Genomic DNA, 14078 nt, shown 5'->3' with positions numbered 1-14078 from the left:
ACAAAATTTGTCCTGTTTGTATAAAGACAGGGTTGTTTCCAGCTGCTTTTTAAGTTCCTGCTGGTAGAATATGAGAACTTGAGAATAAAATTTGAACGGTTAGTAAAGCAAAGTCTCATAAATGATCCTCTGAATTATTTTTCAAAAGTGTTGCTTGAGGTAGTCTGTTCATACGAGGCTCAACACTTCACTTTTAGTTGAATTTTACTAATCCTCTTTGTAACTCATTAGTTCTATTCTGCTCAGAATTTGCTTTTTCCTGTCAGTTGATCCAGTCTCCTGTGACAACCCCCCTTGGACTGATCATGTTGAAGACAACTTCGGAAGAGCTAGCTTGTCCACGTGAGGACCTCAGTGTGGCTCGGAAGGAGGAGTTGCGGAAGCTGCTGCTGGACCAGGTGCAGACAGTGCTTGGGCTCTTGACAGGTGAGTGAGCGCCTTGCTGGTACCTGGACAGATCCACTGCAGAGAGCTCAGGCCTTCTAGGTACTATTGACTCAGTGTAAATGTGGGAAGAACTTAGTTCTGGTTTCTAGCACTCAGGGCCACAGTCTAGTGCATGGTAAAACCTCAGAGGAGATTTGTAAGTTTATTTTCTAAGAGTCTTTTTTTAATTGGTTCTCACTCTGAGGTACATATATAGGCCAGGTAGTAGGAATGTGATTCTTATGCTGATAGTGTAATTGAAGTAGGTAAGTGGCAAGCTCTTTATTTAACATAATTTGAATTTAAGATTAGAAGTAGGAGTAGCAAGATGAAAAAAAATTCCTCTGTTGAATAGTGAGATGAGTCTTGGTGTTACCCGTTGCCCTGGGTTGTAGTTGTATGTGGTATTTCATCCCAGTTATCTGATCAGAGTCTGACAGTGTGCAAGGGGAAGGAGGAGGAGAAGCCTATCACACAGTGAGGCAGGAAGGTAGCAAGAACATCCCCAAAGACTGGAATGTGTTGTAGAAATTATTTTATCCCAACTCCATGTCTCTACCCCACCTTTGATCCTTTAGTTCCTGGATAAAAGACATACAACTGTTATTATTTACCATAAGCCTTAAACAACATAAGAACAGGGCAGATCTACCCTCAATGTTATTCAAATAACTTTTTAATTGATAACTCTGAGTTATTATTGTGTGTTATTATCTGGACTTCTCTTAATTCCAATTGGCCAGCCCCCAGGGCCATGCTTTCTTGACTCCTTGACTCATGGTGTCTTTTTTTCTTCTTTCACTTTTTTCAATCTCTTGGTTCTCCTCCAACCCCCAAGCCTGGGAACCCTCAACCCAGCCTTTGTCTCTTTTGCTCAGCTACGAGGCTCTTGAGGTGCCTGGAAGCCACTACTTCTTAAGTCTGTAGTGGGAAGACATGACTTACTCCATGGTGTTCCTTTACTATTTAGATATGCAGGACCTGTTTCTATTTCTCCTTTTGTGTGTCTGTTTTAGGAATTGGCATCTGGTGAGTCCTTTAAAAAATTGGTTAAAAGAATGGTTGCTGGTGGTGAACTTGTTGTGTGACACACACACACACACACACGTACACGTACACACACGTACACGCATGCACGCTCCCCCATTTCTTCTCTTAATCCCAGGTGGAAACTTAAGTCTTAGAGCATCTATTCATTCAGAGCACACTGAACTGATGTCAACTGGACATTAAGTTTATATAGTCAGGGACATGTCTTGTGCACTTGCCCTGCATTTTATGCCTTTAAAAACATATAAGACATTCTGAGAACAGGTCTAGGACAGGAGCTGTACATGCCCACTTTAAACTGTGGCTGTTCAGGGGCTTAAGTGCTTTTGAAAGTCTTGCAGCTACCTTTAATTCCAAAACATTTTTTATCACCTCAGAAAGCAACCCTGAGTCCACAAGAGGTCACAGTTCTTCTCTCCTCCAGTCCCTGGCAACCACTAATCTACGTTTTGTCCATAGGGATTTGTCTGTTTTGAGCCTTTCATATAGTTTTATTATCATATCATATATATCATATCATGTCATATGATCTTTTATGTATGGCTTTCTTCACTTAACAGGATTCTCTATGTTTATCCATGCTATAACAAGTATTTGGAGGGGACAGTTCTTTTGTTTGTTTGCTTTTAGACAGAGTCTCACTATGTAGCTCTATCCTGCATGGAATTTACTGTGTAGACTAGGATGGCTTCAAACTCAGAGACCCACATTCCTTTTGCCTCCCAAGTCCTGGGATTAAAGGCTTGTACCAGCACACCTGGCCTTCAGGAATTTTTATGATTGTCTGTTGTGATGTGGCATTCCAGGCTCTGGCTGGGTGCACAAAGGATCAAGTCCCATGCGTTGGAGTTGTAGTAGATGGACCATGTGGAGGTAAAACTAAGCTGTTAGGAAGACTACCTGGGACCTAGGACAGCTGAGTGGAAATGGAAAGGACGGACAGGTAGCAGTCAGTGGAAAGGGAAGGCTGAGATTTAGAACAAGGGAGCAGAGTGGCAGTGAGGAAGGAGGTTGGTGTGTATTGAAGACACAGCAGGTAGATGTGACGGTCAGTATTGCAGAAGACTGGATCAGGTACGGCTGGGAAAACAGGGTATATAGAGGTCAGGTGCCAAGATCTGTGGGCTGTGCTGTTTACCTACTGCCTTAGTTAGGGTTTCATTGCTGAAACAATGGACAGAGTCTAGGCTGTTTAAACCTCTTTAGCCCCACACAGATTCTTCAGACAATGGCAAAAAGCAGCCAGCCACATTCTTTACCAAAATGTCACAAGAGTGATTTCTAAAATTCTTTGAAACCTCTTGAGCCAGGCCCCCACTGTTCAATTCACCCTCAGCACCAGTGTCTTCTATATTCCTACTAGGATGGCCCATTAACCCCCACTTGAAGCATTCCACTGCTTTTTTAATCCAAACTCCCCAAATCCACGTTCCTCTTAAAAACAGACAAACAAACAAACAACAAAAACAAAAACAAAAAACCTAAAAAACAGGCCTATCATGGCAATACCCTAGTCCTGGTACTAACTTATGTCTTAGTTAGGGTTTTACTGCTATGTAGAGACACCATGACCAAGGTGACTCTTAAAAAAAGAACATTTAATTAGGGCTGGCATTCAGGTTCAGAGGTTCTGTTCATTATCATAGCAGGAAACATGGCAATGTTTAAGCCTATATGGTGCTGGAGAAGGAGCTGAGAGTTCTACATCTTGATTCAAGGCAGCAAGGAGGAGACTGACTTCCACAATAGGCAGAGCCTGTCCGTACAGTGACACTTTCTCCAAGAAGACCACACCTCCTAATAGTGCCACTTCCCATGGACCAAGTATTTAAACACACGAGTCTGTGGGGACCATACCTATTCAAACCACCACACCCCGTAAGAAAGGTGTTGGGGTCATTGGTAGATTTGCAGGGGTGAAAAGCTGAGTTTGGGGTGTCTAAGTGGTTTGACCCAGGAAGCATTTGGCTGTACTGATCTGTGACTAGATTCCTTACCTGTTTTCATGTAACAGTTGAGCTTGTGTGTAGAGTCAAATGAGTTTTGGACGGGGAGACATTTGGTTGAAGCCACAACAGTAGACAGTTTCTCCAGTAGAGAGAGTAAACTAGGAGAAGAAGGTCAGTGAGGAAAGTAGAGGAATGATAAACAATCTAAATGGTAACTGGGCAGAGGATGACAGTAACGATGGGTGACAGAGGCTCAGAACCAGAGAACAGCTGAGAGAAAAGAAGGGTTTCGGTAGTGTCCTAGAACACCAAGATGACCCTTGGTAGATGTAGTGATCACGAGCAAGGTTGGAAAAACAGTGAGGAGAAGCCACACTGCAAGGTCCAGATAGAGCAGTAGCCATGCTACACTGGGACAGGGCTGAAAAACAGAGCTGGAGACACGGTTGAGTGGCTAAAGCACTTGGTGCACAAATAAGGAGACTAGAGTTGAGATTTCCAGGACCCACACAAATGCTGGCTGGGAAAGGGGCCCCACCTGTAATGTCAGCCTCAGCTCCCAGAGCAAGTTCCTTAGGGATACCAGGAAAGAGGCCCTGCTTCAAAAGAGTAAGGTGGAAGAGCAGTCAAGGAAGAGTCTCAGCATCAGTCTTGGGCCTTCACATGCACATGCTCATATACACATGAACATGTACATCGTATATAGAGAGAAAGGGATATGTGAATATTGATGTTTGATTGTGGTGTCATGTTTTTTAATTTTGATTTTTGTATGTTGGACTTAGTATCTCTCATTGTTTCTTCTTTTTTGGTAGGTATCTTGGAAACTGTCTGGGACAAACACAGTGTTACTGCTGCCACCCCACCACCATCCCCGACGTCAGGAGAAAGTGGTATGGTCTGCTGCCTCTATGGTATTTCTGGCTAAATGCAGTTAGGGTCTCAGCTGGGAATTGCAATAGCTAATCTAACTAGGATGCAGATGTTCATTCTTCCTAATCTTTTCTGGCCTTTCTGCTTATGTTTTCTGAGGAGCTAGCTTTCTACTGTTTTCTTCTGAATATCTGTACTTCCTAATACAGTATTTTGAACAGCACATTTTGCTTCTTGCTTCTCTGTAATGAAGGCGACACTTTTGATTTTGTGCTATTCACTTCTGTTCTGCCAATTTATTATTAAAACTTTTTACACTTATTTTGTGTACAATGCCCGTGTAGAGGCCAGAGGACAACTTTCAGAAGCTGGGGATCAAACTCAGGTTGCCAGGCTTGGCGCAAGTACCTTCTGAGCTATCTTGCCTGCCCCCTACCAGTTTATAATTACCAACCCTTCTTCTTTGTTACATCTTTGTTCCCTGGCTGTTTTGTTTGTTCTGAGTTTGTTATATGCTAAGACTTGAGATGACTATTGACTGGGACAAAGGTCATATTGCCAGGGCAAATTGAGGACCAGTGTGCAGTAGTGTTGAGTTTACATTATTCATGTAAATAATTGAGGAAGTAAGAGTAATTCAATGAAGTCTCTAAACTGTGGGTAAGTGAATCTGTTTACACCAGATGGCTACAGAAACTTTCCAGGTGGAGCACAGCCTGGGGCTAGCACATTTCTTTCTGTCCTGTATAGGCTGGTGTGATAATAAGAGATATTTTTGCATTTCCCCATTCTCTTTAAGAAGTGAGATGTTAAATTAAACCTCTAAGCCCTAGGCTGTTCAAATAGCTTGTTCTTGGTTAGGGTTTTACTGTTGTGACATCATGACTAAGGCAACTCTTATAAAGGACAACATTTACTTGGGGCTGGCTTACAGGTTCAGAGGTTCAGTCCATTATCATCAGGATGGGAGCATGGCAGTGTCCAGGCAGCTGTGGGGCTGAAGGAGCTGAGGTTCCACTTCTTATTCTGAAGGCAGCTCTGAAGACTGACTACTAGGCAGCTAGGACAAGGGTCTTAAAGCCCACATCCACAGTGATACCCCTGCTCCAACAAGGCCAAACCTCCTAAGAGTGCCACTCCCTGGGCCGAGCATATACAAACCATCTCAACATGGGACTTGGGATTCTTATAGACGGCCTGTAGAACTGAGAACACACTGGTTTTGGGTTTAGGGCTATTCATAGAACGCTACTTTACAATCTGCGTATCATACTCAGATTAAAAACCATTAGTCAATTTTCATAGTACTTATAGAATTCTAGAGTATATATCAAGCCTTCAGTAATGTGTGAACTTTGTGCTTAGTGGCTATCTTTAGGTATTTTCAGTGGCTCAGCAAATACACATTTTTCAGTATTTGAATGAGTTAGGAGAAATTTTGCAGATGTAAAGAGAAGTGAAGTTTTGTAGAAAGACTTAAATTTAAAAGTTGAAGCTATCAGAACAGGTAATGCACTCCCTTATGCTCTGCAGCCTATAGCACTCAAATCATCATGGTGTATGTGTGGCCTTGTTCACTGGCGCGTGTGTGCCATGATGCACGTGTGTAGGTCAGAGGACAGCTTTTCACTTCCCACCTCACTCAGCGCATGCTCACTTGTTTCTGTGCTGTGCTGCACATGGCAAGCTAGCTGGCCCCTGAGCTTCTAGGTGATTCTCTTGTCTCTAACTCCGAACTTGCCATAGGAGTGCTAGAATTCTAGATGTGTAGACTGCATTTGGCTCATGTGGTTTCTGGGAATTACTCTGAGGTTGTTAGGGTTCCATGGGCGACTCTTTTACCCACTAATCTATCTCCTTAACTTTCAGTGTTTGTTCTGTTTTGTTTGCTTGTTTGTTTTTGGTAAACTAGCTGTGCCTGCCTCTGCCTCATCAACCCAGAAGACAACTTTGTCAGTTCTCTCCTTCTACCATATGGACCCTGGGTATCGAACTTAATACTGTTAATACTGTCAATACTGTTAGGCTTGGCAGGAAGGACATTGACCTTTTGAGACATTGAATCCCCACTTTGTTTGTTTGTGTGTTTCTCTATTTCTCTCTCTATTTCTCTCCCTCTCTATTTCTCTCCCTCTCCCTCTCCCTCTCTCTCTCTCTCTCTCTCTCTCTCTCTCTCTCTCTCTCTCTCTCTCTCTGTGTGTGTCTGTGTTTAATTCCCTTTCAAGCCTGTTCTCTCACTCCCCCTTTCCCAAAACAGACAAACATTTAAGTGTATATAATGTGTGGCCTCTTTGTGAAAACTGATTGGTGTCCATATATTTACTGTGTAAATAATATGGTAGTCTTGTACTCTGATGCTGTCTGACCTGTGCCTTTAGACACAAACTTCTGCATGGTTGTTGTATGAGGTACATGTCCTCAGTATTTTGTTTGTCTTTTGGCTTTGCTGAGAAGCCTAGATTGTCTCCAGCTGCCCCTATACAAGAGCCTCTATCTGTTCCTCATAGAGTTGTATGAGAATTGCTTTGAAATATGCTAGGAGTTGACAGGATTCCAGAGGGCCAGATTCTGTGGCAGAGCTATGTGAGTATTCCTGTAGCTTCTCTTGCCCCAAGTGACGTTTGGCAGTAGTGCGGTTTTTCTTTGTTGCATGTTAGATTGCATTTTCTAATGCCGAGCTCTACGTATCTTTATAAGCTAGCTGATCTTTTGCATTTCTTTAGAAAATTGTTTCTTCATACCCACCACCTATTTGAGCATGTAGATGCTACTAGTGGTAGGCAGTAGTTCTTAATGTTTGAAACTTTAGTTCTTGTTGGTGTTAGGAATTGTTGCTGACTTCTGATAATCCGCTGTCTTCTTGGTTACATTCTTTACATCGATAAGAAACTATTATTTGATGATATGTTGTTCAACTTATTGGTATTTTTTTGTTGAGGTTTGTGTTTTGATTGTTTTAATAAACCTTTCTTCTCTTACTGTGGTCAGATTTTCATGTTTCATTTGTTTTATCTTTCTTTTTTTTTTTTAAATATTTATTTATTTATTTATTTATTATATGTAAGTACACTGTAGCTGTCTTCAGACACACCAGAAAAGGGCACCAGATCTTGTTATGGATGGTTGTGAGCCACCATGTGGTTGCTGGGATTTGAACTCAGGACCTTTAGAAGAGCAGTCAGTGCTCTTAACCGCTGAGCCATCTCACCAGCCCGTTTTATCTTTCTTATGAAGCTTTGTCTTTGGTTTAAGCCTGTAACTCTCTTAGTCTGTAATTTTATATTTGGCGTTTTGGTATTATCTTTAGTTGGTATTGAATATAAAGCATATTGGTTTTAGGTTTTGCTTTTATGGTGACTAAAGTGTTTTGGGAAAAGGAGAATTCATTGCAGTGTTTCAAGAGGTTTGGTACGGTGTGTTGTAAAAGCATGTTTTGAATTTCCAGGTGATTTACTGAGTAACCTGTTGCAGAGTCCTAGTTCAGCCAAACTGCTGCACCAGCCCATCCCCATCCTGGATGTGGAGAGTGAGTATGTCTGTTCCCTGGCCTTGGAGTGCCTGGCCCACCTCTTCAGTTGGATTCCTCTGTCTGCCAGCATCACCCCATCCCTCCTCACCACTATCTTCCACTTTGCTCGATTTGGCTGCGATACCCGGGCCAGAAAGATGGCGTCAGTGAATGGCAGCAGCCAGAACTGTGTTTTGGGTCAGGAGCGTGGCCGACTTGGGGTCTTGGCCATGTCCTGCATCAATGAACTCATGTCCAAGAACTGTGTGCCTATGGAATTTGAGGAATACTTATTGCGAATGTTTCAACAAACCTTCTACCTCCTGCAAAAAATCACCAAGGATAACAATGCCCACACAGTGAAGAGCAGGCTAGAGGAGCTCGATGAGAGGTAATGAGAACAGGCGGGAGTCGTGCCCGGGAAAGGGCCTGGCTGTTGTCATGCGGTGTCTGTAATCCCCTTTGGTTTCAGAATATGGGCTACTGATAAAGATAGAAAGGTAGGTGTTTCAGAATATTCAGGCTGAACTAGAAGGACTTGGGTGGTTAAGGGAAGTGAACTGAGTGTGAAAGTGCTGGTGTAGTGTGAAGACCTGTTGTCTCTTTCCCCATCCATCCTCCTCCTGTCCTGTCCACGCTCTGTCCCCCTTCCTTACTGTCTGCTGCAGGTCTCATGTGCAGGAAGTGAGAGTGCGGCTCCTTCATAGGCAAGAACAGAAGCGGTCTGCAGAGGTACAGGGTTACATCACCCTTCTCACTTGCTACTGCTTTTTGGTTTTCACTATTGGACTTGTCCTGAGTGGGTATCTTGCAGAGTATATGAACACTCTTACTATTTTGAGTTTCACATAAATAATAGCTGTTGATCCAAGATGGGAGACATCGTCGGGTAGGTATGGTTTAGAGGCATAGACTTGAATTGCATTGCTTGGTTACTGCCCTCTTGACCTAAAATTCCCCAGGCCCATTTTTCTTGATTACAAAAGATGACCTTAGTGAATTTAGTAGTCTGAGTCAAGGTTTCTTTATTACCATTGCAGGTGATATTATCTGTTTATCTTGTGGTTTTCTGACTCTCCCCTTCACCTCCAGTGCTCCTAGGACCTTGTGTCTGCCAGGCAAGTCTTCCTGCCACACATAACACGGAATGTGCTCACGCAGCGTAGAAGTGAGGCTACAACATCTTCTTTGCAAAACCTGGTGCCACTGCTATATAAAGATGAAGGGCAACTGGCAGCTTGTGTTTCTAACAATCCTGTGCTGTTGAAGCTTCAAAGCATTTGCAGTGTATTTCATTAGTAAATAGTTACAGACTTCCTGGTGCAACCTGATTGTTATTAAGGGATAAGTGAGCTTAGTTCTTTGCTTTGTTTAGAATAAGTGTGGTAGGCTGTAAAGTCAGCTGCCCCAAGTCAACATAGTTTTTGTTGTTTTAAAGTGGGGAGTTTTAAATTTTTCTGGTTAAAACTTGAGTGGAAGATTGGTTTGATTTGATTCATTGTGAATAAGCTTTTTGTAACCTGTTTTTATAGTACTCATAGTGAGTACTAGTGTAAGTACTCGGAACCCAAGAGGACCTTTCCTTAATAAAAGTTCTGTTTGTTACATTTATTTATTTATTTTGTGGTTGGGTATAGGCACACTCTGTGTTATGTGTGTAGAAATCAGAATTACTAGAATTGGTTTTCTTTTCTACCTTGTGGGTCCCTGGGGGTCAAATTTGGATCGATCATCAGTTTTGCTAGTAAGTGCCTTTACCTGAGCCATCTTTCCTCTACCCAGTAGGATTTCCCCCTTATTATTTAGTAGTGCCTTTCTGTTTGAATTTAAATGTCTCACAATTCACACAATTTCATATCCTTTCTAGTGTTGCTAAAGAAAGGCCATCTTGTCTTCATATGTTAATAAAAATGTCTATAACTGCTTATACCAACTGTGTTGTTTTGGCTAGTCCTGGATCCGAAGTGAAAGCTGAGAGGTGCCTGGAAGCAGAAAGGTGACAGAAACCAGTGTGTGCTTGCTTCCTAGCTCTTGGTCTCTAACTAATTCTAAACCAGGTGGTCAGCTGTTTAGAAGCTGCTTAACCGGGTCCTTGGCTTTCCTCTTCCTCCTGCCCTTGTCTAACTTTGTTCATTAGTACATGTACCAGGAGGGTGGGCACGGGGAAAAGTGAGGTGCAAGCACACCCCTAGTGTCAGCATTGCAGGAGCCTAGTTCTTGTTTGGGTGGGGACCCTTTCTTTTTGGAATTTGCTGTGTAGCTCAGCGTGGCCTTGAACTTGTGGCATCCCTCCTAACCTAGCTTTACTGGGTTTCTAGGATTAACAGCATGAGTCCCCATATATAGCTTGCATTTTTAAATTTCAGTTGAAGATTAAAGTAAACTTGAGAAGGCTGGGTACTTTTCTTTTATGGTTAACAAGTGTAACTTCTTTAAGATCAGTAAGCTGGCTGGCTGTTGCCCCTGAAGAGCCATGTAAAACCATGGAGCATACATATGCTGAGTAAGAAATGAGGACTTGCTGTCTGTCCCCCAGGAGTCCCTGAAGGTTGCAGAGAGAAGGTGCTTTGTACTTTGCTTTCTCAAGATCAATTTTAGTGCTGGGCCTGTGGCTCACATTTGTAAGCCCCAGCACTGGGGAGGGAGAGGGAGGAGAGCCAGGCAGGAGGATTACCAATGGTTTGAGGCCAGCCTGGTCTACATAGTTCCAGGCCACCTAGAGCTGCATAGCAGGACCCTGTCTTAAAACACAAAAAATCCCAACCAGATTATTTAATATTTAATGCCTTACTATATGAGCCAGACATCTAGAGGACAGGCAAGAGGGTTGGCCTCACTAAGGGAGTAGGTCCCAGGAACAGGAGACCATGGATTTCTGGGCCTACTTGGTTCTTCTGAAAGATGGTTGTCTTTTTCCCTTTTGCTATTTCATATATCTCTGCTTTCTGCAGTTAATGATTTCAGAATTGCTTCTACACATGAGGTGATATTCAGCTGAGGCCTAGAATGTGTAGATATTTTTGGTCTCTGAAATGGGAAATCATGTCCATCTCACTCTCTAATCACTTTTGGTATTGGGGCTTAAAATGCCAGTTTCTGTGTGTTTAATAACAGAAATCCCTTACCTTGTAACCATGACTGACTCATTCAGCTGTGAAGTGACTTGGGGATTATGGGTGAACTGAGGTGCACAGGAAAGGCACTGCACAGAGATAGCATCCTCTGCTGGGTGGTGGCTGAGGGATCTTGGTGGGTCACTTCACTCTTGGAACCTCACCCACAAAATGGAGGCATGAGACTAATTGCCTCCTTACAGCCTTCCTCCCTTGGACAGTAGATGTGCAGTTCTTCATTAGTTCTGGTGTCAAAGGGGAGGACAGAAGCTGGGTTGTGAGCCTCACTGTATTTATGTAGATGCTGTCCCCTCTGGATAGACTTGTTCTGTCTCTGCTTAGTGCATTTTAACCTAATATCAGCCCCCAAGCAAAGACCTGGTTGTCTAGGTTTGCCAGATTTGAAGATAGTCTCATCTCCCCAGCACCTTTTTTAGGCAGCTCTTTTCCCTTAAGTGGGTCTTAACACAGTGTGTAAGGACATACGGGAGCTTGAGTTTGTAACAAGCAGGGGCAGATAGTGTCTGAGGATTAAAGCTGCTTTTCTGCTGTGTTTCAGGTGATAATGGAATGAAGGGTTGCCTGTCTCGTAGGTAATTGTTGCAGGCCTTTGTGTCTTTAACTGGAAATGTATGTTTGTATAGTTCTGTACTGAGAAAGAGTTTGATTGAATTTAACTTTTCTTCTAAAAAGGTGGCTATATTTCTTATGTCATCCTTTTTCTTCTTGTCTTGTGTAGTTACATTGAGAAGTTTACTGACTTCCTGCGGCTCTTTGTGAGTGTTCACCTAAGAAGAATCGAGTCCTATTCCCAGTTCCCGGTGGTGGAGTTCTTGACCCTTCTGTTCAAGTACACGTTTCATCAGGTAAAGCACTCACGCTGACTTTCCTTTCCTAAGCGAGGGCTTCCTTCTTATTTCTAGGAGAAAGACCCTCTTTACTACAGGAAGAGTGATACATTCAGTCTTTGTAAGAGCCCTGTGCTGTCACTATTTTTCCATATAATCTCTCTTTTCTAGGTAAAGAGACTGAGGCACAGAGAACAAGGTTCTGGGGACATAGAGTTCTGTGTGGAGCCAGGCTTGAAATCTATAGTCCCATCTCATTGTTGTGCTAGATAAACAGGACAGGAGAAGTCTGAGGTTAGGGCCTTTAAAATATTAATTTAATTTGTTTTTTGAGTTTTTAATATAATTACTTCATTTTCCCCATCCTCTTCTTTCCTTCCATATACCATTGCTTGTTCTCTTTCAAACTCTGGGCCCTTGTTCCCCCAATGAATTGTTGTTGTGGTTGTTGGTGTATGTGTGTGTTCCTAAATACATAAAGGGTTTTCTTTCTGTTATGCAGCTGCTACTAAAGTTCTTTAAAAGACTATAGTAAAGCACTCACGAGTTAAGTTTGAATGACACCCAATTTTGTCTCCATTTAACAAATGTTCTTTTGAGTTCCTTTTAGATTTTAGGAGCAAGATACATAACCTTCTACATAGCCCAGAATGGCCTTGTTTGTGGTAATCCTTTCGGCCTCAGCCTCCTTGAGGACTATGAGTATAGTTATTTATTAGCCTTTCTGGCAAATGCTTGTTTTTACTGATTTTGCACCCCAGTTACCCACTACTGTATAAACACACATAGGGTTCTAAAACACTTTGTTAAGGTATAGTTTTACATGCCATAGAATCCTCTCACTGTATCTGAAGATCTCAGTGAATTGAGTATTCTGTTGCCATCACTGCAGTCTGCTTTTAATATTTCTTTTGCCTGTTTGTGGTCTTTTTTTTTTTTTTTTTTTTGGTTTTTCGAGACAGGTCCTGGAACTCACTCTGTAGACCAGGCGGGCCTCAAACTCAGAAATCCACCTGCCTCTGCCTCCCAAGTGCTGGGATTAAAGGTGTGCGCCACCACTGCCCGGCTTGTTTGTGTTTTTAAAACAGACTTTTCATTAAAGTATGGTGTACGTCTTAGTTACTGTGGCATGCTGGGGGCACTATGACCAAGACTTAAAAAGGCCAGGGGAGGCCTCTGCACATGGGCTTCTCTTCCCACTCCTCTGCCGCCTTCTCTAGAAATAACCCCAGCTCCAGCTTAACAAGACAGACTAATTTTGCCTATTCTAGAGTTTCTCCGAAGGAAAGCATGTAAGGTATATTTATTGGTCTGGCTTCTTTGCTTGACATTGTGTTTGAGGTATAACTGTTGCGTGCAGGCTTTGTTCATAATCATTACTAGATGGGAATTCATTCTGCTGATTTGGGCTTTTTTGGTTTTGGGGAACCATGAATCACGGACTTTGTTTTGTTTTGACTTGCTATGGAGCTAAGCATGGCCTTCAGCTCCCTGCTCCCACCTTCCTTCCTTCCTTTCTTTTTAAAGATTTATTTATTATATGCAAGTACATTATAGCTGTCTTCAGACACCCCAGAAGAGGGTGTCAGATCTCATTACAGATGGTTGTGAGCCACCATGTGGTTGCTGGGATTTGACCAGGACCTTCGGAAGAGCAGTCTGTAGCTGTTGAGCCATCTCTCCAGCCCCCTACCCCCACCTTTCAAGTGCTGATACTACAGTTGTATACCACCATCCCCATCCTTTGTTTCCTTGTTTGTGAGATAAGTTTTCTACATATATCAGCATGGCCTGGAATCTGTGGTAATCTTCCCGCCTCAGTCTCTGGGACTGATTACAGTTAAGCACCAGCCCATCTGATATGATATAGTCTTGAACATATTTTCTGATGTAGTCAGGTAGCTCTTTCTATTAGTACATCCCTAGGATGGCACTGCTGGGTAAGTGAAGGATGATGCGGAAAAGTTGACTTTAAAAAAAAAAAAAGTTTTCCAGTTGCAAGGGTCCAGGCTAGGAGTGCTATCTATATGTGCATGAAAAAAGCAAATGTTTGATCTGAAAACCAGGCTTTCTCAAAGAGGGTCAGAGTGTCTTAAAGACTGGAATACCTAGACGTGACAGTGAGGTGAACCATTCCTGGGAGCAGACAGTGGGCACGGAGGACTCAAGCTGAGGAAGTGTTTTGGTAGAGGGGACAGTACGTGCAGAGTCAGAAGAGAGAGAAACATCCTGTGTGCCCCAGACCACTCAGTGGGCTGAGGCTAGAGCACCCAGTGAAGAGAGACTAGGAGGTGAGGGTGGAGGAAGAGAG

The 14078-nt window shown here is 42.8% G+C and overlaps 1 protein-coding gene across 2 annotated transcripts in view; it reads left to right on the top strand.

Annotated features, from left to right (window-relative positions):
• The window catches only part of Xpo6 (exportin 6), a 98934-nt gene that overhangs the window by 38874 nt on the left and 45982 nt on the right, over positions 1–14078 (top strand). For both annotated transcript variants that reach the window (XM_021166262.2, XM_021166261.2), the window contains exons 5-8: positions 267–426; positions 4241–4318; positions 7744–8197; positions 11659–11785. In XM_021166262.2, coding sequence (XP_021021921.1) covers positions 267–426; positions 4241–4318; positions 7744–8197; positions 11659–11785 — 819 coding nt within the window. The remainder of the gene's footprint in view (positions 1–266; positions 427–4240; positions 4319–7743; positions 8198–11658; positions 11786–14078) is intronic.

Source organism: Mus caroli, chromosome 7 (genome assembly GCF_900094665.2).
Source record: "Mus caroli chromosome 7, CAROLI_EIJ_v1.1, whole genome shotgun sequence".
NCBI lineage: Eukaryota > Metazoa > Chordata > Mammalia > Rodentia > Muridae > Mus > Mus caroli.
The sequence above is the reverse complement of the archived record's forward strand: the minus strand, read 5'-3'. Positions and strand labels throughout refer to the sequence as shown.